The 25,663-nt window shown below is 56.5% G+C and overlaps 1 protein-coding gene across 14 annotated transcripts in view; it reads right to left on the minus strand.

Moving 5' to 3' along the window:
* Positions 1-25,663, minus strand: part of PCBP3 (poly(rC) binding protein 3) — a 231,907-nt gene that overhangs the window by 14,511 nt on the left and 191,733 nt on the right. For 8 of the 14 annotated variants that reach the window (XM_070378020.1, XM_070377990.1, XM_070378010.1 and 5 more), the window contains 8 exons: positions 13,102-13,256; positions 10,882-10,905; positions 10,048-10,080; positions 9,571-9,687; positions 8,699-8,830; positions 7,864-7,992; positions 3,742-3,885; positions 997-1,038 (listed from right to left, as the gene is read on the minus strand). In XM_070378020.1, the coding sequence (XP_070234121.1) occupies positions 997-1,038; positions 3,742-3,885; positions 7,864-7,992; positions 8,699-8,830; positions 9,571-9,687; positions 10,048-10,080; positions 10,882-10,905; positions 13,102-13,256 (776 nt within the window). The remainder of the gene's footprint in view (positions 1-996; positions 1,039-3,741; positions 3,886-7,863; positions 7,993-8,698; positions 8,831-9,570; positions 9,688-10,047; positions 10,081-10,881; positions 10,906-13,101; positions 13,257-25,663) is intronic. The other 6 variants (XM_070378046.1, XM_070378034.1, XM_070378042.1 and 3 more) reach the window with 2 other exon arrangements.

Genomic DNA, 25,663 nt, shown 5'->3' on the forward strand with positions numbered 1-25,663 from the left:
GCAATTTCCTGCAATGACAGTGCACAGACACGTACTCAGCGTCAGTTAATCCTTACCCCACCCCGCCCCCGCCCTGCTCTGCATCTTAGGCGACTGGCTCTGAACCTGCCAATTCAAAACAGTGAGGATCTGCAGAAGACTGGCGGGCATCACGGTCCCCCGTGCCCCTATGCCTGGACAAACCCCCACCCCCGGCCCCGGCTCTCACAAAGCAGCATGTGGACGCATCCTCCCAACACAGAGGACACGTCTCAGGTGGGATCTCTCTCGCTGCAGCTGAGGCAGCGGCACACGAGCCCGTTCCCTCCCCTCCTCCCCGCAGCCCACCGCCGGGGACCAGCGGGGCAGACTGCACTGCCCGGTGCATTGACAGCCCTGTGGCCCCGAGGTTCTGCCTGCATGGCTCTCAGGATGCCCAGCCCTCCAGCAGCAGTGCCACACTCAGACTGGAATGCAGTCCGGAGCAGCCCTGGGTGTGGAACGTGTCATAACACTAGAACAGAGCCTTGTCTGCTCTATGGGCTTCTGATGGCCGGGATCTCATGGGTGCAGGGACTTTGCTCCAACTGGGGGCTGAAAGGGAGCACACAGCTTCACCAAAGTTTCCCAAGCCCATCCAAGGTGTCCCAGCACACCTGTTGATGGCACGTCACCTGCCTGGACAGGTACACACAGGGCCTGAGCTGTCCCTGCCCACCTGGGTGGGTGCCAGGGACATGCAGCCCGGGGCCACGGCACGAGGGCCCGGGTGTGGAGGAACAGCCGGGCTGCAGCCACGCTCAGAACAATTTGACACCAGGCCAAGTCCTCCACAGGGGAGAATTAGTGCTAAGAGGTTAAAGGTTACTCAGGGCCATATGGATACGACACAGGTCAGGAACACGGAGAACGTATTAATATTATTGTGTAATATTAATATTAGTAGCAACTGACAGCAGCATGCAGGTAGGAGGAAGTGGTGACGAGAGGAGGTGAAGGGGCAGAGTGAAAACTCACATCTGGGTGGGGGATGGCGTACTGTCCCTGGATCGTGTAGGCCTGGAGAGAGAGAGACACCATCAGCTCGCGAAGCAGCGGCCACACGTCCCCTCACCGCATGCCCTCACAGAACGAGGGCCTCCTGGGGCGGGCTCCCCTGCCAGCAGGCGCTGGCTCTCTGGTTAAGGCTTTCCCCTTCACATAGGACAGGCGATCCCTCCCTCTGGAGGCTGGGGGCGGGGGTCCCGTGTCCCTTGTGGCTGGACCTACAACCAGACGTGCGATGGGATGGGGGCAGGGTTGGAGGGACCAGGTGGGACGCGGCCGGCTCTCACCCCATTGTTTCTCAATAGGAAATAGCTACGCGCCATCCAGTCGACCCCTGCTGGGGACTGATGGTTATTAACACTGGAGAGTTTAATCAGCCATCAGACTACACGCTTTCAGGAAATAACTTATCCCAAGAAAACCAAACAACGAAACAGAAAACTCTAAAAGGTGACTCAAACCCCACTTTGCAAATGTCAGATTAAGAAATGCACCCAAATCAGCCGCAGGTTGGCGAGCGTCTTCCAGCCCCAGGGGACCGGGCGCAGCACACGCTTGGTGGTATGGCCCCAGGGGAGTCTCGTTGGGCTGCATCATGTCACTCGCCTTCAAGACGGTGACACAGAGCAGCCACAGCAAGTGTGTGGGACCCGCAGCCTCCCCCACACCCAGCCCCCTGCCCCACAGTCCCTCAGCGAAGATTCTTCCAGAAACTCATGGCCAATCAACAAACAAACCACACAGAGCCGAGAGAGAGTGAAGACAAAGGGTTTCACCGGGACTTGGGATGTGGGAGCGTGTTGCAGAGCCACATTCGCCCGCTGGTGAGGTGGGTGTGGAGCCCTGTCGGGTGAGGCCTGGCGCCTCACAGTGAAGGAAAGCAGCCTGACCAGAGACGGCGAGCACGCGGCAGCCTGTGCGCGCCTGGGGCCGAGGGACCTTTATGCCCATCTGCGGGCGTTGTATAGATGCCACTAGGCACAGTGCCACCGTGTCTCTGGGTAAGACAGGCCCTGGAGGGGCGCTGCCCACGTGCTCCGATTTGCAGTTCTTCACCCCAGACGCTCAGTTTCTGACACCTTTTTCTCACTCAGCTGTCAGGGTTGCTAGTGCTATTTGAAGTGCACAGCCACCCACCATCCTTTCAGAACAGAGGTGGAGACGAGCCCAGGCAGTAGGTTCTGTCTGGGCAGACTCTGGGGTCTGAACCTACTGGGGAGGCAGGAGCTGCCTTTCTGCAGCAGGCACCCAGCCAGTACTTCCCCGGGAAGGTCGGGCTGAGAGGCTCTGAAGCCGGGCATGCAGCGTTTCCCGCACTCAGGTGAGGGGGCCAGGGCCTGGAACACGGGCTCCTCCACCCAGCTGCCTGAGATGCTGACGACCAAGACCAGTCACTCACTGGCCACTCGTGGTGTCCCCAGAGCACAGGGGCCGGGTTAAGGCCCTGCCCTCCCACAGGGGTGGTGACCTTGCTGCCCTGCCTGGGGGTGGGCGATGGCCAGGAGGCTGTCCGGGCTCCAGCTCTTGTTAATCCGCCTCCCTTCTGGGTAAAGCCCATGCTTCACCACCAGGGATCGTCACAGGCTTGCCTGCACGCACATTGGGACCAAGGCCTGGCAGGTAACTAACCTGCCTGCTCACCTGGATGCAGGCGAGGAGAGGAGCTCTGAACAGGGCTGGCCCGCTGTGGCCGCCCTGAGGCACGGGCCGTGGGAACTCCTGCCTCCCTGGGGGAAGCACCCCAAAGGCGGCTGCAGGAGCAGGGACCCCGCTGTTGCCACACAGGGGTTGGGGAGAGGGGAGAGGTGAGGGATGGGGGTGGGGGAAGGGTGGGGGGGCGGGGTGGGAGGCTGGGGACAGGACCGGGCCATCTGATGCGGCTCCTTCACAGAGCAGGGCAGGGCCGCACGGGAAGACACAGACGGCCTGCGTTTGCCTCTTTTCCTTCTCAGCCCCTCCCCCGCCCTGGGCACCCAGGACCTCCGTCTTCACTCTCCCTGAGCGAACACACAGCACCGCCGCCGGACGCAGAGCTCCCCTTGCACTACTGGGCTGCGTGTGCAAAGTCCTTGACCAAGGCTGCGGTGACCCTGCCGTGGCGGCCGGCACTCAAGGGCAGGAGATATGGCACGGCCCCTCTGTGGGCCCCACTAGGCCAACCACTGGCTGAAGACAGAAACCGCCACGACCCCCTCTTGGTGGGAGAGAAGGGTGAGGGGCTCTTGCCCAAACCCCCTTTGTGCAGTGTGGCTGTGCCCAGCCTCCTGGGCCTGCGGCCAGTGTGGGGAAGGGGAAGGGGAAGGGGGAGAGTGCGGACCATCTGAGTAACCGGGAGGCCCAGCCGGGCCGCCTTCATCCTCCTCTTGTTCCTCACGTGCTACTGGGAGGGACATGTGTGTGAGAACGCGTGTCTCCGGGAAATGGGCCAGTTTTTACAGTCGTAGTCATCTCAACCCTGAGTCCTAAGACCCCTGGCAATACCCCCGGCCCTTCTTCCCTCTGAGCTTCCTAAAAGCACCAGGAAACGAGACTGGGCAGTGCTGCCCCACTGCACAGACCAGGGTCGTCCTGGGCCCCTTCCATCTGGGGATGCTGCCTGGCAGCCTCACGCGGGCCCGCGTTCAGCCCCAGCCGGGCCGAGGGTGGGGGAGCTCTGCGTCCAGTGCGGGTGGGGAGACGTGCACGTGAGAAGGGAGAAAACCTGAGTGCACTAACGGGCAGCGGCGGGGGCTGCAGTAAAAGGCTGAGGTTGGCAGTGGAGGCCGCGAGCGGGTCGGCTCTTACCTGACCACCTGCAAAAATGACAGGGGTGGAGGCGGGCTTTGGGCGGTAGGGAATGGTGGCACCTTTCGGTGGGGACTAGGAAAAGGGACAGGAGAGGGAGACAGAGTGTTAGAGTGGCCTTGCAGCCTGACAGTCGTGAGGCCTCCTTCTGAGCCCCGCCCGCTGTGCCTCCCAGCCCTCCCCAGCCCCCCGGTCCTCCAGGAGCCACCACCCTAGATACAGCCCGCAGCAGGAGGCAGCGGGCGAGGCGGGAGGAGTGGCCCTGCCTGCACGCAACCCTCCCCTGGCGCTGAGCTCGGAGGGTTCGCCTCTGCCTTCAGTCCTCGGGAAGAGCCCTGGGACTCTGGGCCCAGGGTAGAGTTCCACTTGGCCTGGGCTGATGTTCAATTGGCCTCATCTCAGCAAAGTTAGAAACATCCAACCTCACTATTAACAAAAGAGTCATCATTTAATACACCTCAGAGTCCAAATGAAATAGTCCACAGCTGTGATGAGATCTGCTACAATTTCCTTCCACTATTCTGTGTCCAAAAGTTTAGGATTCGTGTCTTGGGGTGCACGATATTCTCAGGTACCAGGAGTATGCCAGGTCTGACGATGTCAGCCTCACCCATGGGTCAGAAGCAATCATGCTCACTGCCAGCCGCTGCCCAGGCAACTGTCTTCCCTGGGAGCAGAGTCCACAGGGTTGGGCCTGGCTGTTGTTGGAGTCCCCAAGCTGCACCACCAGCTCGGGGCAGAGCTAGGGGACCAGAGCAGCCTGTCCCTGCAGGGAGCTCCTGAGGCCACTGCCCACCCAGGCCCAGTCCATGCCTCCACCAGGCAGTGTGACTTCAGAGTGCTCCCACCTGGGGCACACGTGGGGATGAGGGGACTGCAGACTGGCTGGTGGCTTCAACTCTGCAGCCCAGGCCACACCATGTGACCTTGAATACATTGTGTAACCCTGGCCTGCTACTGCAACCTTGAACACAGTATGACCTCGAATTGCTGTATGACCTTGAACACAGTGGTGTGACCTTGGTTGTGCTGTGTGACCTTGAACACACTGTGACCTTGGACACACTGTGACCTTGAACATGCACAACCTTGGTTATACTGTGTGACCTTGAATATGCTATGTGACCTTGGATGTACTGTGTGATCTTGAATACACTGTGTGACCTTGGAAGTCCATGTGACCTTGAACACATTTTATGATCTTGGCTGTGCTATGTGACCTTGGACACACCGTATGGCCTTGGATGTGCTGTGTGACCTTAACTGTGCTCTGTGACCCTGATTATGCTGTTTGACCTTGGATGTACTATGTGATCTTGAATACACTGTGTGACCTTGGCTGTGCTGTGTGACCTTGTGTGATGCAGAGAGGCTGCTCCAAGGACCTGTGTTTGGATACAGGAGGGCTCCTGCCTCTCCATCTCTGGCTCGCCTTGGTTGTGACCAGGCGCCGCTCAGTGGGCTCTCTGCAGTCTCAGGGCGCCTCATGGTCACCAGGCCGGAAGCATGACTACACTGAAGGGCCACTTCCACTGTGGTGCAGGCGGAGGACTCCGTCCACTGCTGCCCCAGCTCCGTCCCAGAGGTGGGGGTGCACTCTGTGCTGCTCAGCCTTGGCCATCACCCTTGCTCCGTGGTGCCCTCTGGCCCCACCAACAGCACCACCCACACTGCACCAGCCCTGATGTCTAGCTCCCATCCCCTCTGACTTCTGGTGGAGGGAGGCCTTCTGAGTACACCTCCCTGGGGGCCCTGACACTCATGTTCTCCACCTAACTTGCCGCACCTCGAGCAGCCCCGCCCTCCTTCAGTGGGTATTTCTCAGGTGGAGGCCCCACCCAAGAGCTCAAAACTCCATACACTCTTCATTTAACACCAGGCCCGGGGCCTCTGGGTGTGAGAATGCTCCTTCCCCAGTAAGCAGCCGCTCCTGGGAGCCCCGTGACACCAATGACAGGAGGTCTTGTTCCCCCAACTTCCACAAGGACCCATCACACGCACCTGTGTATTTCAGTCTGCCTCTCACGGCCCCAGGGGCACAAGCAACTACAGCCTACGGGTCAGGCTCTTCTGTGGGGCCACGTCTGACCATGAACACGGCATAGGCAAGGCCACGTGTGAGGGGTCCTGAGGAGACCATGTGTCCTGCTCAGAACTCATCATCCTAGGGTGGCTCACATCTCTGCCCTGCACCCCCACGTGGCACCTGCCACCCACTAGGCTGGCATGGACTTCCTCACTTCCTGGGGTGTCTGCCACACTAGGGGTGCCAGGCCCTGCAGGCCACCTGCCCTCTTGGCCACTCGTGGTCCCAGCACCAGGGCTGAGGAAGACACTGTTCATAACCAGGACCAGTGTGGGGGATGCTGCAGAAAAAAACATTCAGGAAAATCTTTTTGACTTCCCAATATCACACTTCAGGAAAATAAAACCAATACCAACTTTTTTTGAAGAAGTCGGACATGGTGCTTTAGCACCAGGTCAAATACAGAAGAGGGAGAGTCCCTGCTGCCCCCAGGCTAGCATCTGAGCAGGACTGCAGTCAGCCAGGGTGGACCCACCATGGCTTCATTGTTGGGGAGGAGGGCCTGATAGCCAGGCAACCAGCACAGCTAGTAAAACCTTCCCTTAGAGGCATGATGACTTCATTTTAGCTTAACAAAGACCAGCAACTGTTTAAACAGCAAGATGTTTAGTTCATCTTGTAGCAGTTTGCATATTGACTGAAACTTAAATCTTGGGATTTTCCTCAAAATTTTAAGAGAGGTTCCTTCCTGCTCAGCTGTACCTTCCTTGCTTCTCCTTTGGTTAATCCTTTTCTTCACTCCTTTCTGTCTTCACAATTTGGGCATTTTCCTGTGCTTTGCATAAGCATAGCATGCTGTACCTCAGCGGTGTCTCTGGTGCCCGCACATAGTCCAGCCAGGGGGTCCTGGCGGGGCCACTCCACTCCACCAGCCCTGATGTGCCTCCAGGGCACATCTGCACCAGGGCACACCTGTCTCCAGGGCACACCTGACTCCAGTACACATGTCTCCATTCCACACCTGCCAACAGTGTACACCTATCTCCAGTTCATGTTGCCACCAGTGCACGCCTGTCTTCAGTGCACGTCTGTCTCATGTACAAACCTGCCACCGATGTACACCTGATTCCATACACACCTGTCTTCAGTGCTCACCTGCCCCCAGTGCGCAGCTGTTTCCAGCACAAAACTGCCTCCAGTACATAGCTGCCTCTAGGCCACACCTGTTTCTAGTGCACCTACCTCCAGGGCACACATGCCACCACTGCACACCTGCCTTCTCTGCACACTTGCCACCAGTGCACATCTGCCTCGAGTGCACACCTGCATCCAGTGTACACCTGCCTCAGGTAAACACCTGTCCCTAGTGCACACCTGACTCCAGTGCACACCTGACTCCAGTGCACACCTACTTCAGTGCATACCTGCGTGCAGTGCAGACCTGTCTCCAACACACCAGCTGCCAAGGCACACCTGCCCCCATGCACAGCTGCCTCCAGTACACACCTGTCTCCATGCACAGCTGCCTCCAGTGCACACCTGCTTTCCATGCACACCTGCTTTCCACACACTCCTGCCTCCAGTGCACAGTTGACTCCCATGCACACCTGGGCCCAGTACACAGCTGTCTCCAGTGCACACTTGTCTTTAGCACAGACCTGTCTTCAGGACACATGTGCACCATTTTTAAGGCCTGCCCCTTTGCGTGGACTCTTCATTCAACTCCATAGATTTTGGCAGGGCCTGTGCCCCCACCACGTTCTCTCCCCAAATCCCCAGTGAAGATGAGATCTCACCCTGAGGTTGCGGAGCTGGCAGCCCTCCCGCAGTGCCCACACACTGCACAGCTCTCACTCAAGTTGCCGTGAGCCTGGGTCAGGGGCATGGGCCCATTCCTGAGGCCCAGTCCAGGCAACGCTGACCAAATGAATCCTCAGGGCACCCAAGACCTCCAGCACTCAGAAAACAGGGCCAGGTGTAGTGAGGGGCAGGCGGGCGAGGAGCCCAGACTTGCAGACAGACTGTACCTCCAGCATGACCACACAGATCTGCTTGACACACTGGATGATGGCGTCCGGGGTCCCCGAGATGGTCACTGCCCGCTCTGTGGAGTTGGGCAGCATGTCCCCGGCCACCTGGACCTGGGCACCTGTGGACTGGAGAGACTGGATGTTGGATGGGGCCCTGCTGAGGTGGGCGGCGTGCACTGGAGCAACACGTCCTGACTGCCCTCGGGATGCCCACAAGGCGCTGCCTCAGGTCACCCCTCCACACCCACGGCATGCTCCGTCTGGAGCACCCGTGGGCAGCCACATCCGTCTGGCTCAGCCCACTGCTGCCAGCATGGACCTGTGTAGGAAGGGTGATGCTGGGCGGAGGGAGGGGCATCTCAGCAGACAGGTTTTTTCCCCACATATGTGGAATTATTCCTCTGTGTGGAGTTTGAGGTCCCAAAGATAGACTCCAGTCTTGGGGCCTGAACTGTATGGCCGTCTTTCCTGGAAGGAGTCAGGCCGGGGGCTTCTTTCCCTTGAGAGAGGAAGGCTTTCCTTGGGAGATGAACATGTGCATGTGGGGTCACACCTCAGGTGACACCTCCACCCCAGTGGGTGGCTCAGCGTTCTCCCAGGCACCTCCCTGGGGGGCAGAGCCCATGTGCTGGGGCCCCGTCCTAGGAGTCAGGCCTGGCGCGTGTGCCTGACACCCACATCGGGGGTCCCCTGACCTCTCTGCCTTGTGCTCATCCCTCCCTTGTTCCCAGCTCCGTGCTGCAGGGTCAGCAGGGAGGGGGCCGGTGCTCTGCCCAGGGGTGTCCTGAATCGCCCGGCTCGCGGCCCTGGGGTGGAGGAGGAGGGCTGTTACCTCCCTGATCTCTTTGATCTTGGAGCCGCCTTTGCCAATCAGGGACCCGCACTGGCTAGCAGGGACCACCAGCCTCAGCGTCACCGGAGGCTTGCTGGTGGCCGGACTGTTGCTCATGGAGTTGATGATGTCCTGGGGAGGGAGAGGCACGCACACCACTGTGAGAGCCCAGACAGGCTCACCGTGGACTGGGGGAGGGGGCGGGCTGGGCTGGTTGCAGGGCCTGCGAGGCTGGGCCAGGCTCAGGTGACGAGGACAGGGAGGCTGGAGAACACCAGGAGACCCCCAGACAGGCCTGTCCCAGCGTCACAGTGCTGCTGTGGGGTGGGGCATGGGCCCCCAGGGTGCCCAGACTCAGGGTCTGACCTCTGACCTTCAGGCCTTGTGGGGCAAACAGGGGCCTGGACAGAGGGTGATACATTTGACAGAAAGATGGACTCCCCATCTTGGTCGTCCTCTCAGTAAAGACATCACATAACTCTAAGCAATTTCAAAAACATCAGAAACACATAAACATCTTGAGGTGTAACTCACTGGCAGATGGACACAGAAGCGCACAGGCACATAAGGTGTGCTGGTTCCCACGCCTGGGCTCCCTGTGCCCACATCTGAGCCAAGCTGCCCATCTCAGGGGTCAGCTGCTGCGGACAGGGCTGAGGCCCCATGCTGCTGCCTCATTGCCAGGTGCCAGGCCTTCCCTGAGGGCTTGTGGTCTGGGGTCCAGGCCCGAGGAAACCCTCGGTGAGGAAGGTGAGCCTTGGGGAGGAGGGGCGCTGGCGTGTTAGCAGGTGGACTGGTGGGGAGGTCCCGGGGAAGGCAGAGAAGCCGAGAGGTCCCCTCACCCAGAGCAGGGGGCCCCAGGCACCCCTTACCTCTTCAAACTTGTAGGCAATCATGGCAAAGGCCTTGAAGATGGCGTCCGTGGGGCCCGTGATGGTCACAATTCTCTCTGGGCAGTTTCCCTCTGAGATGTTGATTCTTGCCCCGCTCTGGGAGGAAGGTGAGCAAACCTCAGAAATTGGATTCAACCTACTGGGCTGGCAGCAGGCTGGGTCCTTGGGCCTACTGACCACCAGAGATGCCCACAGGTTGCGGAGCCCAAACCTCAGCACTGATGACCAGTCCTATCCTAATGAGCGGGCTGTGACCTGGCCGTGACCCAGGAGGGTGCCTGAACCACCAGTGTGCACACTGGGGGCTCCCCACGGTCACCCCTCACTCTCGTCCCTGGTGTATGGGGCTCCTGATGGGTCCAGGCCTTGTGGGGCTGGATGCAGAGCTGCTAGGAGGCCCGGCCTCCACCCTCCCGCCCGCCCATGAATGGTGCTGGGCTCAGGGGGCCCACTCACCTCCTCACGCATCTTCTTCACGGTCTCTCCTTTCTGGAACAGAGGTTCAAACAAGGGAGGGGGTCACTTAGGCTTCTGCCACAGGCCCGGGAGGCCAGACACCCCAGCAGTCAAAGCCGGACTCGGTGCCTGACACAGGTGACCCCCCAGCCCTCCCTTCCCCCTTGTCCAGGGCCCAGGCCACAGGCTGGGTGGGCCTGGCCCTGCGGACCTGATGTACCTCCACGCCTGACCTGGGGACCTGCTCCACCCTGCAGGTCTGCACCCTCCTCCATCTTCACCACAGGCAAAGTGGGGACTAGGCCCATGGGCAACCCCTCAAAAAAGAGCGGCTTGTGAAAAAGAGCCTGACTCTGAGCTCTGGGGGTGCCTCCACCGTTCAGGGACCATGTGCGACCAGGGAGCCTTAAATGGCCACAGGACTCGGGGAGGGGGTCCTGGCCTACCTGCCCACAAGCATGGGCTTCCACACCAGTGCTTGCTCTCCCTGGGGGCATTTCTGTGTGAACGGACTCACTACACAGGCTGAAGGCGGGATACTGCTCCCAGGAATGACGTGAGGACTTGTATGGGTCAAACTTGGGGAGAAGGACTGGCGGCCAGAGCCCTGGGGGATGGGGTGGCCTCAGGGGAGGGATCCCGGTGCCCGCAGGGCCAGAGAACAGGAGGTTCTGGGACAGCCTCAGGGGTGCAACCTGAAGGCAGTGGGCAGGATTCCCGAGGGACCCTCTCTGCACGTGTGGCACACAGGTGCGCACCCACCCTTAGCACGGGCACTCTGGGCCTCACTTCCCCCTAAGACCCCAAGAGAGGCAGAGTTCACTCAATAATTACCTTTCCGATAATGCTGCCAACTTCCTGTAGGAAAGGAAGCACAGAGAGGTGATGTCAGAGAGCAGAGGGAGCAGGCCGCCTGTGGCAGGCGCGGGAGACGGCCCATCGGCCGGGACTCGAGCGGCAGGGGAGGCCGGCGGCCAGGAGGGGGCAGGCGGTGGGCTGCTCTGCCTCTGACAGACAGACAAAGAGAATGGCGGCTGCCTTCTCGACAGACATTGGCAGGTGTTACTTGTGCACTTAGGCCTCAAGGGAGCCTGCAAGAAACAGGTGAAGGTAAAATCTCCCTCCATGACCTTGCGATGTAAAAATTTAGTGATATTACTATTTGACCTTTTTTAAAAAGGTAGCATTTGCAAAGGCCTTCCCAGGTGGCTCAGTGGTAAAAAAATAAAATAAAAACCCGCCGGCCAATGCAGGAGATGCAAGAGATGAGGGTTCAAACCCTGGATTGGGAAGATCCCCTGGAGAAGGAAATGGCTAGCCACTCCATTGGCCTGGAGAATTCTTGCTTGGAGAATCCCATGGACAGAGCAGCCTGGTGGACTATCATCTATGGGTCGCAAAGAGTCAAATGCAATTGAGCGACTGAACATGCGCACGCGCGCACAGACACACACACAGAGAACATTGAAAGATGTCTGAACACGCTGCCCTAATTTTAAAGCCTGGGGCCCATGATGGTTTAGATATGCTCATGCCCAGGATTGCCCATCATGGCACCTCCTTACCCAGGACAAACCCTCAGGCCCTGCTGGGCAGCCCCACCCAAGGTTAGCTTCAGGGAGCAGCTTCCACAATTAAACTCATCTTCCTTGTTCCAGCGAAGCCCTCAGCAATGACAGTGTCCTGGGGCAGACTCTGGGAGGGTCTGTGCTGTGCGGCCACGGTGGGGGCTGTGTGCAGCGGGGGCGCCCAGGCGCTGGGTTGGGGCTCCCTTGGTGGTTGGGGTACCTCACCTCCCAGGGCAAGGTTGGGTGCTCGCTGTGCCAGCTGCTGCTGGAAGTGGGATGTGTAACTGACCTCAGACTGCCCTCTGTGGTACACACCCAGCCTCCGACAACCTTAACCAAATGTCAGCCCACCCCGGGAGTGGGCAGGTGGTCACCCTTCCTTCATCACAGAAAGGGGGGTGCCAGGTGTGAGCTCCAGCTTCCAGAGAGCTAGGGAGAGCAGGGCCTCGGGCATGAGGCCAGCCTCTGTGGCCCCAGGTTCCTCCTGCTGCCCACATGGACGGACCACAGAGCCAGGACGCGTCTGTGTGGCTGGACTGGAGTTGGGGGTGTGAGCTCAGGGGCCCGGCACAGAGATAAACATGGAATGCAGTAGTGTATAAATGTGCACAGACACACACGCATATACACAAACACACCTTCCCCAGCCCTGCCTGGGATCCACAGAAGCCTGAGAGCCATGAACACCCCCGTGCGCCCATACCTGGGCTTCTAAGGCCACCCCAACAGCCTCACTTAGGGGAGTCGGGGTCTCTGGGCCAGTTCCAGAAGCAGCAGGAAAGTGGGATGAGCGATAGCGGTGTTCTACGCCAGAGGGGGTGCTGTCAGAACGGTGCGACCCCCATGGCCAAGTCACGGGCAACAAGAGCATCAGCGCCAGTGATGGCAGGACAGGGACGGTGGGGTGACAGGGGCAAACAGGAGCCCCACGTCCAGGAGCTGCAAGTGAAGCGAGCGGGCACACTGGCGGCCACGCAGCACCTGACCAGCCGCCAGCAAGGACCCCTGATGACCATGGAGGGGGCAGGGAGGTGCCCACAGGCACCCCCACCAAGTGACGCCCTGAAATCTGAGCTCTGATGGGAAGGCTTCTGGGTCACTCTTGCCAACAGTGAGGAAACAGCAGAAAAGGCCAACACGAGGGAGTGAGGGACACTGTTTCTACAAAAGAGCTGCATGGGAAGCCGAAGGCAAAAGGCACAGGGAGTGTGGGGAGCGCTGGGTGAAGGGAAGCCCTGGGGTGACAGGCTGCGGGCACAAGTAGGGGGGGTGTCAGTCAGCGTGCTGACCTGGAGGAGAGCGCCCTGGCATGAAGGACACCCACGAGGTGGCAGGGCTGGGGCAGCAGCGTGGCCCAGGCACGAGAGGCTCCGGGAGGAGCAGACGTGGGAGGGCGAGGCAAGTTCCCGATCACGTGGAATTGCAAGAAGCCTGGCTCGGAACTGAGCCCCTTCGTGGGCAGCCTCCACTTCCCTCAGGCCCGTACCTTTCCATGCATCAGCAGGCGGATGGTCAGCGTCACGTTCAGGCCGCCTTCCGAGACCTTGGACTCCATCTTTCTTCCAAAATGCAGCTGGGGGTGGTGGCTCAGGGTGCCGAGGGCGCCGTCAGGAAGGACAGATGGGGCCCAGATGGTGTCACCTGGTGAGGGAAGGCTCATGTCAGGGGTCGGATCTGCACCACGGGGCCAGGTCGAGGCTAGGCTACAGCCTCCCACACTGTTGGGGCGAAAGGCGGGGCTCTGAGCAGAGGGATCCGGGCACCCAGCCACAGGAGGGAGGGAAGGGCGCCCCAGGATTCGCACTGTGGGCCCTGCAGGGGCTGCAAGCACATGGGGGACAGGTCCCAGGGAAAGGCCACCAGGGATTGACCTGGCCTGCCCATTAGCGCAGGGCCCTGGGTCTCAGTGTCATCTCGTGACGAGGGCCCGTGAGTGGCTGGAGGGGAAGGGGTGACCCCGTCAGCCTGGGGACCTCCATGTGAGGGGAGTGTCTGCTCTGCTGCCACCTTGGCTCTGCCCACTGCCCAATACACCAGGGCCAGAACCCTCCCTTCAGCCTTAAGAAACTTGGAGACCACAGATCCGTGTCCCTGTAGGTCTAGAGTTGCGACTCCTTAGCTATCCTCATTTCTAAAATGGATTCGTCTCCACTAACCAAACTGTGAAATTGCTGAGTGTGCCCACTTTACCAAGTTTTCAGAAAATGCTTTACATCCGTATCACGGTCCGCTCACTGTATAGTTCCCGCAGAGCCCTGGGTCAGCACCTCACCCTCCAGGCAACATTCAGGCTCCGGTATAAGACCACAGACAAGGGGCGGTCACAGGCACAGGAGCTGAAGGATGGGGACAGCGCACCATGTGTGCAGGGGACTCGGCTGATGGAACTCGGCCTGACTGCGGAGGACAGAGCTGAACACCTCCCCCCAGTCAAGGTGGGCACAGAGCCCAGGTCCGGGGGACAGGCCACCTCCCGCAGGATGTGGAGCGGCCACAGGAGACCAGTGATGAGTACTGGAAGGAGGTCAGGGAGGCAAGGGCAGAATCGGGCAGTCAGTGTGGGGAGGGGACTCTCGGAACAAAGGGATGAGAAGCAGTGCGACCGGTGGGGACGGATCAGGAGGGGCCGGGTGCTGGGGCCTTTCGGGAGCACCAGCAGGTGTCTCTGTGCCCGTGTCTGTGGGGTGCACGGGGTGGCGGCTGGCGCAGAGGGAAGGCTTCAGCCAAGCAGCAGATACAGGGTTCTGACAGCACAGCACAACTTGGTGGACAGAAGGTGGGGGAAGGCCAGGCGGGAGGACCATGCCAGATGACTGGCCCGGGGCCGGGCCCCAGGGGTTCCACAAAAAGCCCAGGAGAGGACCAGGAGGAGCCTCGCTCACCAGAGAGGTGGGCAGAGCTGCCAGGTGACAGAGGACAAGCCCCCCTCGCTGGGGGACATGCCGCCTGCCCGCCCACAGGAGCAGAGGTCCTGAGACAGCTGGTGCACGGTGATGTAACACGGCAGTGTGTAAACACATCGCCTTCACACACTCACGTGCTCTGTCTTAACTGACCAGTACGGAAGCCACCGACCACTCGGGGTTACTGACACTGAAATAAAAACCTCACTGGCTAGGTCTGAGCAACCAGCCTTGCATGCTGGCACTGTGTCTGAGGGCAGGGAGGGTGCTCCGTCTCTGCAGAGCTCTGGACGGGGCAGGCAGCAGGGCAGGGGTAAGAAGGACCCAGAAAGGAGGGGATGGTCTCGTTCAAAGGATCACAGTGGTGCCAAACAGACCTACTTCCCGCCGGGCGGACACCCCGCAGCAACCCCACACAGTCTCCCCGAGCTCGGGGTGTGCACATAGGCACCCACGAACCAGCAGAGGGCAGCCAGGCACCCACAAACCATCAGAGGGTGGTCAGGTAGGCACCCAGGCACCCACAAACCAGCACAGGCTGGCCAGGTGGGCACCCAGGCACCCACAAACCAGCAGAGGGCAGTCAGATAGGCACCCAGGCACCCACAAACCAGCAAGGGCGGCCAGGCCAGCAACACGCCTCCGCCTCCTGTATAATTAGAATCACCTCCTCTGGGGGCGGACAGCAGGGCCCTGGGGCCATCTGTTATGTAAATGTTCCAACCACGGAGGAGAAAGTGGGTCAGCGAGTGCCAGGGGTGCTCCAGGCTGCGGGCTGTCAACCGCCATCCATCACACGCGCCAGTGAGTGCCAGCCTGCCTCACGTGCCAGGAGCGGGCATCCCAGGCCTCGCCTCCATGGACTGCCGCAGACAGGAGCAGCCCCGGGAGCCGATAAGGCCACTGGGGGCACCCTCGACCTTGAAGAGCCAGCCCCGCGCCACAGGGAAGGCAGGACTCTATCCTCGGGCTGCTCCACCAGGCTCGGGATGCCTCCCACCTGAGACCGCCCCACGTGCCAGCCTCGCTCCCACCCCTGTGGCTGCCAGGGGTGCTTGGCAAGAAGCAGCAGCTGCACCTAGGGGCCCAGCCGGACGCCTGGGTCATCAGAGAGCCCTCCCCGCGCTGGGTGTTCAGAAACTGGTAGATCCTGGCAAGGACCCCTCCTTCCATCCTCCCCACACTGGGGATTTAATGCATTTTATTCCATTTGATGAGAGGAAGAGGAGAAGCAGATATGGCCCCCATGAGGCCTGGCAGGGCCTCTTCTCGCCCCCCGGGAGCCTGTCCAGCAGTGGTCTAAATGCTGCTTTGTGCTGACACCACTCACGACGCCTGAGTCCAGGTCTCACCCTGCACCCCCACAGGGCACCTGATTTCTGACGGATACCCTCATCCTGGCTCTCGTCTTCAAGTTCTGCTTGGGCTTGAGATTGGGCGCACGGGGGCAGGGTTCCATTTACTCCTCTTTTCTAGTGTCCTTGCGTGTACATGGATGGTCGCCCGCCAGGCTCCTTCGTCCGTGGGATTTTCCAGGCAAGAATACTGGAGTGGATTGCCATTTCCTACTCCAGGGGATCTTCCTGGCCTAGGGATCGAACCCATCTCTCCTACAACTCCTGCATTGGCAGGTGGATTCTTCACCACTGAGCCACCTGGGAAGCCCTTTCTAGTATCTTTAGAAAGTAGGTAATGGCATGGACTTAAAGTCTTACTTTTTGCCTAAATGTTTAGTTCTATAAACGGCTCTCTGCGTGTGGCTTTAGCTGCCTGCCCCAAATTTTTTTATTTGTGCTCTTTGTCCACTCATGGGAACATACTTTCAAATTTCTCTTATGATTTCTTTTTTTGATTCATGAGATATTTTGAAATGTGTTACTGAATTTTCAAATATTTGGAGATTTTCTAGATGGTGTCCTATATTGATTTCGAATTTAATTCTGTTATGGTTGGACAGCATACCTTGTACTACTTGAGATATTCTAAGTTTATGGAGGACTTGCTTATGGACCAGAATGTGGTCTGTCTCTGGTCTGTGAGTCTAGTTGGGCCATTCCACATAAAGCCAGAATGACTGCAACACTCTTCTGTCCATTGCTGAACAGCGATCTTAACCTGGGTGGAGTGTTCCACAGACTCGATCAGAGCAAGGATGGCTGCGATGCTCTTCTGTGCATTGCTGAGCAGGAATCTTGACCTGCAGGGGGTGTTCCACAGACTCGATTAGAGCATGGATGGCTGTGATGTCCATTGCTGAGCAGGGATCTTGGCATCTCTGACTGTCAGCGTGGATTCGTCTGTTTCTCCTGCAGTTCTAGCTTTTTTTTTGCTTTGTGTATTTTAGGCTCCACCATTAGCATCGTAACCTTTAGTACGGTTATGTTCTGTGAATGAAGTGACCCCCGGATCATGATGAGAGATCCTCCTTTATCTCTGGTAATATTCTTGACTCCAAAATTTACTTTGTTAGTAACATAGACACCTGACCTTACTAATCACTAGTGTTAGCATGGAGTCTCTTCTTCCATCTCTTATTTTTCATTTGTCTTTATATTCAAAGTGAGCTTCTTGTGGGCAGCGTATGGTTGGTCCTTATTTTTATCCTTTTTGACGATGTGCCTTTTGACTGGGGGTGTTGAGACCGTCTGTGTGACTGTTGCTGTGGGGGCTTCAGTCTGTCACCCCTCCGTCTGTCCTTTGTTCCCTGGGCCCACTTTTCCTCTGCCCTGTTTTGGATGAATGGCACATCCGTCATGATTCCACCTCTTTGTTCTCTTACCAGTCACCACTCTGGGTCTTTTCATCCAGGGGGCGGCTTCAGGGCCTGTGCACAGACGCTGGACCTGACTCAGTCCCTGGGCTGCGGCCTCGCCGCCAGACGGGGGCAGGATAGCCCCACAGCACGGTGCCTGCCTCTTTCGGCCTCTGAGCTGTTACTGCCACACGTCTGTTATAGATCCCACAGCACTTTGTTTTTAAGTGCAAGCAGTCAACTCCCTTTGAAAGGGATTTGGATAATAATAAAAGTGTCTCTCATGCTCACCCGCGTGGCCATGCCATCATTTTCCTTCTGCCGTAAGAATGCCCCCGTGTATCTGGTCGGGCACGTCTGCCGGGGATGTGTTCTCAGCTCTGGAGCATCTGGACAGCATTACGCCGCCATCTCCGGAAGCCTGTCTCATCTGGCGCGTATCCCAGGTGGACAGGGCTCCCTGCACCCGCCCGCACACTGTCCGAGGGGAGGGTCTGTTGCAGTCTTCCTTTGTCCTTTGACAGGAAAGCCCTCCTCTCGAGCACATTTAAAGGCGCTTCTCTTCGTCACTGGTTTTGATTATGATGTGCTTTGTATTTTGGGTTCTTGGGGCCTCACTGAACTTCTTGGATCTGGGGTCTTAGAATTTCCATCAAATTGGAAAAACTGCAGCTGTGTTTTGCAAGCACATTCTTTGCCCGGCGCTGTGCAGGCCCCTGGCAGGCATGCTGGGCTGTGCTCTCCCTTGGTCCCTAGGCTCACTCCGAGGCTCTGCTCCTGCCTCGGACTCACTTGCCTGCCGCCCTGCACGCCCCCAGAACATCCAGTGCATGTGTCATCTCAGTGCTGCTGTGTCACCTCCAGAAATGCAGCCTGGCTGCTCTTCCCTGCCCCCCACGTCTCCACCGGACACACTCGATTTCCCGAACACAGGCTGCAGTCACAGGGACGATGTCAGTGCCTGTGCCTGGGTTGTATAACCGTCGTCCTTCCTGGGTTTAGGGCTGAGCAGGGAAGGTCACCCTGACATCATATGACGGTGACAAGAGCTCTGGCCGTGTGGTCATGGGGTGAGTACCCAGAGGCGCCCGGCCACTTCCAGGGGCAGCACAGCCCACACCCCACCAGCCAGGGTGAAGGAGACCCCAGTGCTGCCTTGGACGAGCACTGTCTCCATGACCCTGTCTCCAAACCATGTGGCTCCTCCCAACCCGGGACGTGGACCCTCAGCGTGGCTGGGGCACCTCCTCGGCTCAGTCCCAACTGTAAGGAAATTGTCCAAATTGACCCCCACCCCGTGCTCAGAAGACACAAATCCACTTTGACCACTTTGCTTTGCTCCTCTGCTCGGGGACATGTGTCACCTTACCCCCTGATGCAAAGCCTGAGGCCAGAGTTAAGGAAAGGGTAACCCCAGGGACAAGGCTGGCTGGTGATGGGAATCCACTGCATGCCCACCCTCCCCCACAACCAGATCTCACGTTTGCTCCGGCCTCTCCTGTGCAGAAAGCCTGTGGCGCCCAGCACAGCCCCCAGCATCCCCGTCGGGGTCGCCCAGCATGGGGCAGGGACACTCCACGTCTGTGGCGTCTGAGGGAGGGCTTGGGCTGCCCTGCTGTGGGCCCCGCACCCAGGTCGCTGAGGTGCTCCATCCGCCTGTGAGAGTTCCCCTGGCCTTTCTTGATGCCAGGCTGGGAGAACTGGGAAGAAGGACTGGGCAGGTTTCCTGGGACTGTGATCCCGTGCCCATAGGACATCTCACGCACTCATGTGCCCTTCCCTCGAGGACGCGGGGCCACAGCTGGGTGTGTGACCAGGGCCGAGGAGCGTATCCAGCAGCCATTTCCAAGTCCTGCGCTACCACTGCAGGGGGAGACAGACCGGGGAGCAGAGGGGGAGGGGTCCCCAGCGCTGACTGTCTCCCAGAGCAGAGTTTGGGGGCTGGGGGAGAGGCTGAGGGGACCCTGGGTGGGCAGATGCAGTTCCACTTTCGCCCACGGCTGGTCCAGGCTGCTGAGTCTGCCTGAGAGAAAGGCCGCCTGAGGCTGAGGAGCCCGCTGAGCCCAGCACACCCCCTCACTCAGGACTGGGCGGGTCAGGGCGGAGGGCAGAGTCCCATCAGTTTCCAAGCAGACCCCAGGCTTTTGTGTGACTGGATTCCTCTCCCGTCACAGGACACACACAGGGAGCGGGGGCTGTCTGTGCTGCTACCCCTGGGGGGCGGGGGCTGGCAGCTGACCAGTACGCTCCTCTCTCCCCTCCTCTGGCCCCGGCTGCCCCGCGGAGCTTTCCAGTCTGCATTCACCCACCCCAACTGCTCCATGTCCAAGGAGGAAGCAGGCCAGAGAGGTACATTCAGGAAGCAAGCACGTAAGGCCCATTCTACATTGGAACTTGGTCATCATCACAGTACTGTTCTGTTCACGCATGTGAAATGCATTCACTTACATTTCACTTAAAACTCTGGTGGATTTCAGAAGTCAGCGTCAGGGGTGGGTGGCTCTGGGTGAATGCCTGAAGCTGCATTTAGGAGGCCAGCAGGAGGGTGAAGTTACACGTGATGCCACACAGCTGGTCACCGCAGAGGATGATCCTGTCGCTGAGCAGCCACCCCCAATGGGAAGGAACCCGAGAAAGCCTGCTGATGGCCCCTCCAGGGACACCTGCCTGGCGGAGCCACACGGCCCACCCCACTGTGGCCTCTCCCTGCTGGGAGTGTGTCATACCTCTGGGTATGACAGAGGACATGCGTCAAAGGCCAGTCCCCGGACCAGTGCCAGCTGCTCTCGCCCCTGCTCTTTCCTCCACGAATGCATACATGCAAGATGCAGATTGAAATTTGCCTTGTAGGAACTGGTAATTAATAACTTTGTTAATTCAACACATATTCCCTGGCCATGACTAAGCTCCAGGCATTGTGCTGACCTAAAAAGAGGAGTAAACAGGAGGAAGGGCCTGTCAGGAAACCCTTATCGTGACACAGGAGCCAGAGGAACTGGAGGAGGGCTGGGCCCAGAGAGCAGGGAAATCCCCTCCCCCAGTGTGGGGCCCCCTGAGAGGCAGTCCCCAGTCAGCATGAGACCCCAGGCAGCAACTGGGGGCTGGGCGCACTCCTGGGGAAGCGCTGAGAAGGACTGTTGATCGGAATCCCAGAATGCCCCGGAGGCAGCGGCTACACAGGCCGTCCCATCCCAGGAAAGGGGTGGAGCTATGAGGTTCACGGCTGGGAAAGGAGATCCCCCCACCGGCATTCCAGGGCTCCCTGCTGGCCCAGGGCTCGCCTGGCCTCCTATGGTGACAGCACCTAGGCTAACAGAGCATCTGTGGTGAGAGAACAAGGAGGCATCGGCAGTGAGCAGGGTGCGTGTGCCGCCCCTTGGGGCCTGACTCAAGAAACCCAGGTGGCTCCAGAGGCTGCAGTTATGGCTCTCCAGACTCCTCTTGAGCAAAGCCGTGTTCAGGAGCCACTGGTCCTAATTCCTACCCAACTCTCCCTTCCTTCCATCTGCCAGGAATTTTGGGAGGCTGCCAGCAATAGGAACCAACTAGCCACAGAACCCAGGGTCTGCTCTTCTCCTTTGTGAAAGAGATCACCAGGGGCGGTGAGCTGGGAGTCGGGTGGTAGGTGGTGGGTGAGGAAGCGGGGGCAATGCCTCCTTCCATGAGCAGAACCTATTAGTTATACATATATAATGCAATACCGAGGCAATCACTGAAGAGCTGCCAAAGGGACACTCAAGAACACGATCAATAGATCAAAATGGAATCATTAAAAATGTTGGGTTACCCACAGAAAGGCAGGAGATAAGGAAACGGAGAAACAAACAGGGAGAACAAAGAGAAAACAAAAAATAAAATAGCTAACTTAAGTTCTAACCTCTCAATAATTATATTAAATGTGAAAGTGAAAGTGAAGTCACTCAGTCGTGTCCGACTAGTCTAAATTTACCCATAAGGAAAACAGAATGGCAGAGAGGACTAAGAAAAATGAGTCAGTCGTATGCTGTCAATAAAAAATTCATTCACTTCAGTTACAAAGATGCAAGCAGACTGAAAATAAACTCATGGGAAAAGATGTGTCATACAACCACTAATCAAAGGAAAGCAGGAGTGGCTATATTAGTATCAGATAAAACTGGCTTCAGAGCAATGAAAATTATCAAAGATGGAGAGAGGCACTATACAATGATGAGTCCGTCCATGAAGAAGCATAGCAAGCAATCCTAATAGCTTATGAGTCAAACACTAGGACAGTAAAATACGTGAAGCACAAACAGATAGAACTGAGAAGAAAAATGCAGAAATTCACAGTTACAGCTGAAAATTTCAGCACCATCTCAACAACTAAGAGAACCGCTAGGTGGAAATCAGTAGGGACACAGAACTTAAAACAGCATCAATCAACCGGACCTAGTCAAGCCTCACAGCACGTCTGGGAGCAGCAGGACACACAGAGCACACAGCAGTGCAGACCACACCCTGGCCATAAAACAAAGCTCAGCAAATTTAAGAGAATCGAAATCATATGGTACGTTCTCAGATCACAAAGGAATCCAACGAGAAATCAATCGCAGAAATAACGGAAAAATCTCCGAGCACACGAAAACTAACACAATGCCCACTGAAGTAATCCTTGGGTCAAAGAGGCAGTCTCAAGGATTAGAAACACGTGTCGACCTGAGTGTCTCGTGTGTGTGTGTGTGTGTGTGTGTTAGTCACTCAGTTGTGTCTGCCTCTTTGCAACCTTGTGGACTGTAGGCCACGGGCTCCTCTGTCCATGGAATTCTCCAGGCAATACTGGAGTGGATAGCCGTTCCCTTCTCCAGGGGATCTTCCTGACCTAGGGATTGAACCTGGGTCTCCTGCGTTATAGGCAGATTCTTTACTGTCTGAACTATCAGGGAAGCCAGTATCACGTATGCCTGAATAAAATACACATACCTGAAACAATACAATATACCAAAATTTGTAAAACACAAAGCAGTGCCTAGAGGGAAATTTATGGCACAAAATACATATCAGAAAAAAGAAAAAGTCTTAAATCAATAATCTAAGCCCTCATTTTAAGAATCTAGAATAAGAACAAAATAAATCCAAGTAAACAGAAGGAAGGAAATAATGCAGAAATAATTAAAATTGGAAACAGGAAAACTAAAGAAAATCAATAAAATAAAGAGCTGATTATTTTAAAAGGTTAATAAAATTGACAGACTTCTAGGATGACTGAGAAAAAAAGAAGACAAGACGAAACACCATTATAAGGAGTGAAACAGAAGCTATAGCCAAGAACCCCGCATACATCAAAGGGCTAAAAAAGCGCTAGGAACAAGGCCACGCGAACAAACTGACTCAGATTAACTGGCTCACTCTGAGAAAGGCAGACTGGCACAACTCGCCTAACAAGAAATACTCGGAATAGCCCTACCTAGCAGTTGAGGTAACTGGCTTCATAATCTTGAAAGTCTCCTTAAAGAAATCTCCAAATTCAAAGCATTTCACTGGAGATTTTACCAACGGTTTCAAGAGTTAATCCCAGTTCTACAAAATCTACTTCAGAAAACAGAAGAGAAGAGAAAGATTTCCCAATCCACTTGATGAAGCAAGCATGAGCCTGGCACAAAAATCAGTACAAAAGACGGCACTTAGGTGTTAATCTAGCAAAACATGTGTAGGATTTATATGCTAAGAACTACAAAATGCTAATGAAAGAAATTAAAGATCTAAGTACATGGAGAGACAGAATGTGTTTACAGATCACAAGACTCATCACAGTAAAGATATCAGTTCTCTCTGAGCTGACATACGACTTTAACATAATTCCTATTAAAACTCCAGCAAGAATTTCATAGATACAGACAAGCCACCGTAAAATTTATATGGAAAGGCAAAGGAGGTAGAATAGTTAAAACAATTCTGACAAAGGAAAATAAAGTAGGAGGAGTCGGTTTCCTCAACAGCTGTCACGATCAAGGCTGTGGTATTGGCAGAGGGAATCAACGGAGCAGGGACAGAGCACAGAATCCAGAAACAGGCCCACATGGATGTGCCTGGCTGATGTCTAATGAAGATGTGAATGCAGTTCAATGGAGGAAAGACAGCTCTTCAACATGCAGGGCTGGAGCAACCGAACACTGGAGGCAAAAACGGACTCTGACCTAGGAGTCATCCCTTGCATAAAAATCAACTCAAAATAGAAAATAGATTTAAGTGAAAAATATAAAGCTATAAAACTTTTAGAAAAAAAGAAAAAACCCTTGGGGTCCAGGGTAAGGCAGAATTCTTAGACTTGACACTAACAGCATGATATACGAAAGGGAAGCCTGATAAACGAGATGTGTCAAAACTAAAGACCTTTGTTTGCCAAAGAATATGTTAGGAGGATAAAGAGACAAGCCACAGACGGGGAGAGAATATTTGCAAGCTGCATGTCTGACACAAAACTAGTTTAAAGCATATGCGGGGATCAGACTCAACCGTGGAAAACAAGCAGTCCAATTAGAAAATGGGCAAAAGACACAGACATTTCACCAAAGAGGATCATAGGTGGCAAACAAGCATGTGAAAAGATGTTTGTGTCATTAACCACCAGGGAGATGCAAATTACTGCCCAGGAGGAACCACCATGCACCCGTCACCATGGCTAAATAAACGGCAGTGGCCACACCAGCCCCGCCGGTGAGGATGTGGGGCCACCGGCAGGCCACGCAGGTGCTGCGGGGAGTGGCCTGGTCACCTGGAACAGGTGAACATGCATCCACCATTCGAGCTGGGATTTAGTACAAAGCAGGGAAGACCGGTGTCCTCACAAGAGGCTGAATGTGAGTTCATGGTATTAGTAATTCCCCAAAGCAGGACCCAGCACCTAATCCAGAGGTTGGTGCGACAGTCACAGGGCATCCCTGCAGCAGACCTGCTCCTCCAGGAGGCGGCACCAACTGCCCCATGCGCTCAGCAACCGGGGGCGGGGGGCTGGGAAAATTATGCTGTGTGAAAAATGCCAGTCCCCAAGGTCACACACTGTGCAATTTCACTGACTCAACGTGGTTGAAATGATAAAATTAGAGAAATGAGCAGATCATGGCCTGCCTTGGTCCCTGCTCCGCTATCCTTCCCTAGCCTCAGGGTCTCCCTTCCTGCGACAGGCTGACTTCAGTCAGCCCGGCCAGGGCTTTCCCCCAAGGGTGCTCCCTACAAGCCCTCACCTGCACCCCTGACTGCCAGCACCTGCCTCCCGTGCCTCGGCCCCCACAGCCCTGGCCTGCTGGCAGAGGACACGCTTCTCTCTGCCATTCAACATGGAACCCCCCGTTCCCAGCTCCACTCCAGGCTGCCATGAGCAGGAGCCCACACAGTGCTCACTCAAAGGCAGATAATGCAGATGGTGGATGCTGAGTCCAGCCCATTTCTAGGCCTCACAGGACGTTCTGGAACAGAACTTCGCGATTTCTGAACTCTGAACTGGTGCGTGTGGGCGTCCAGGATGGTGTTTCCTTCCCTCCTGTCTGCTCCCTCATTCATTCACTTGCTCTCCAGGGGTCTGTTGGGTAATGGGTGGGAGCTTCCTGGGGACACAGGTAGGGAGGGCAGGACAAGGCCCTGCCTCCAAGGCAGAGTCAGGACAGGACAGGGGACTCTGCCTACACAGCCAGAGGGGGACCTGTTCCTTCCTCCCTCCCAGGCTCCGGTTGGTTTGCAAGCCCCGGGTTCCCAGAAGAGGGCAGAGGAAGCACTCCTGAAGGAACCAACAGAAGGCTGCACAAAAGTTCAGGAAGCAGAGCCGCCCCAGGTCCCTGGCCCAAGGGGAGCACCACCCCCCTCCACATTCTCCCTTCCTCTGAGTGGCTCCAATGAGGAAAGCCGAGTTTGTTCTCAGTTTCATGGGTTTCTGGTCTTGGCTTTTATCATTTCCTCCCTCCTGCTTGCCTCTTCTTTCCTTAGTGTCTTAAGGTAAAAGCTTGGATAACTGTCCGCAAACGTTTCCCATGTTAGCATTTCATGCTTAGGTTTCTCAAGGCGCTGACTCCCTTGATTCCTAAGAATTTAGAGATGTGCGTGTATTGTATACATTATCTCCCAAGTATTTCCTACATTCTTCTGCTACCTCCTCTTTGACCAGCACATCATTTACAGTGGTGTGCTTTGATTTTCAAGTATTTTGGAAATTTTTTACCTTTGGTTATTGATTTCTAGTTCAATTGCAGTCTAGTCAGAACATACATTTCTTGTGATTTCAACTGTTTTAAATTTGTTGGGCTTTTATTTTCATACATAGCACAGTCTACCTTGGGAACACCTTGTGTGCCCACGAGCCGTGTCCCTTGGTGGCCAGGTATACTGTCCTGCAAGGCCACTTGCCCTGTCAGTCGCTGAGAGGGGACCTGGATCTCCAGCTA

Source organism: Bos mutus, chromosome 1, assembly GCF_027580195.1.
Source record: "Bos mutus isolate GX-2022 chromosome 1, NWIPB_WYAK_1.1, whole genome shotgun sequence".
Classification (NCBI taxonomy): domain Eukaryota; kingdom Metazoa; phylum Chordata; class Mammalia; order Artiodactyla; family Bovidae; genus Bos; species Bos mutus.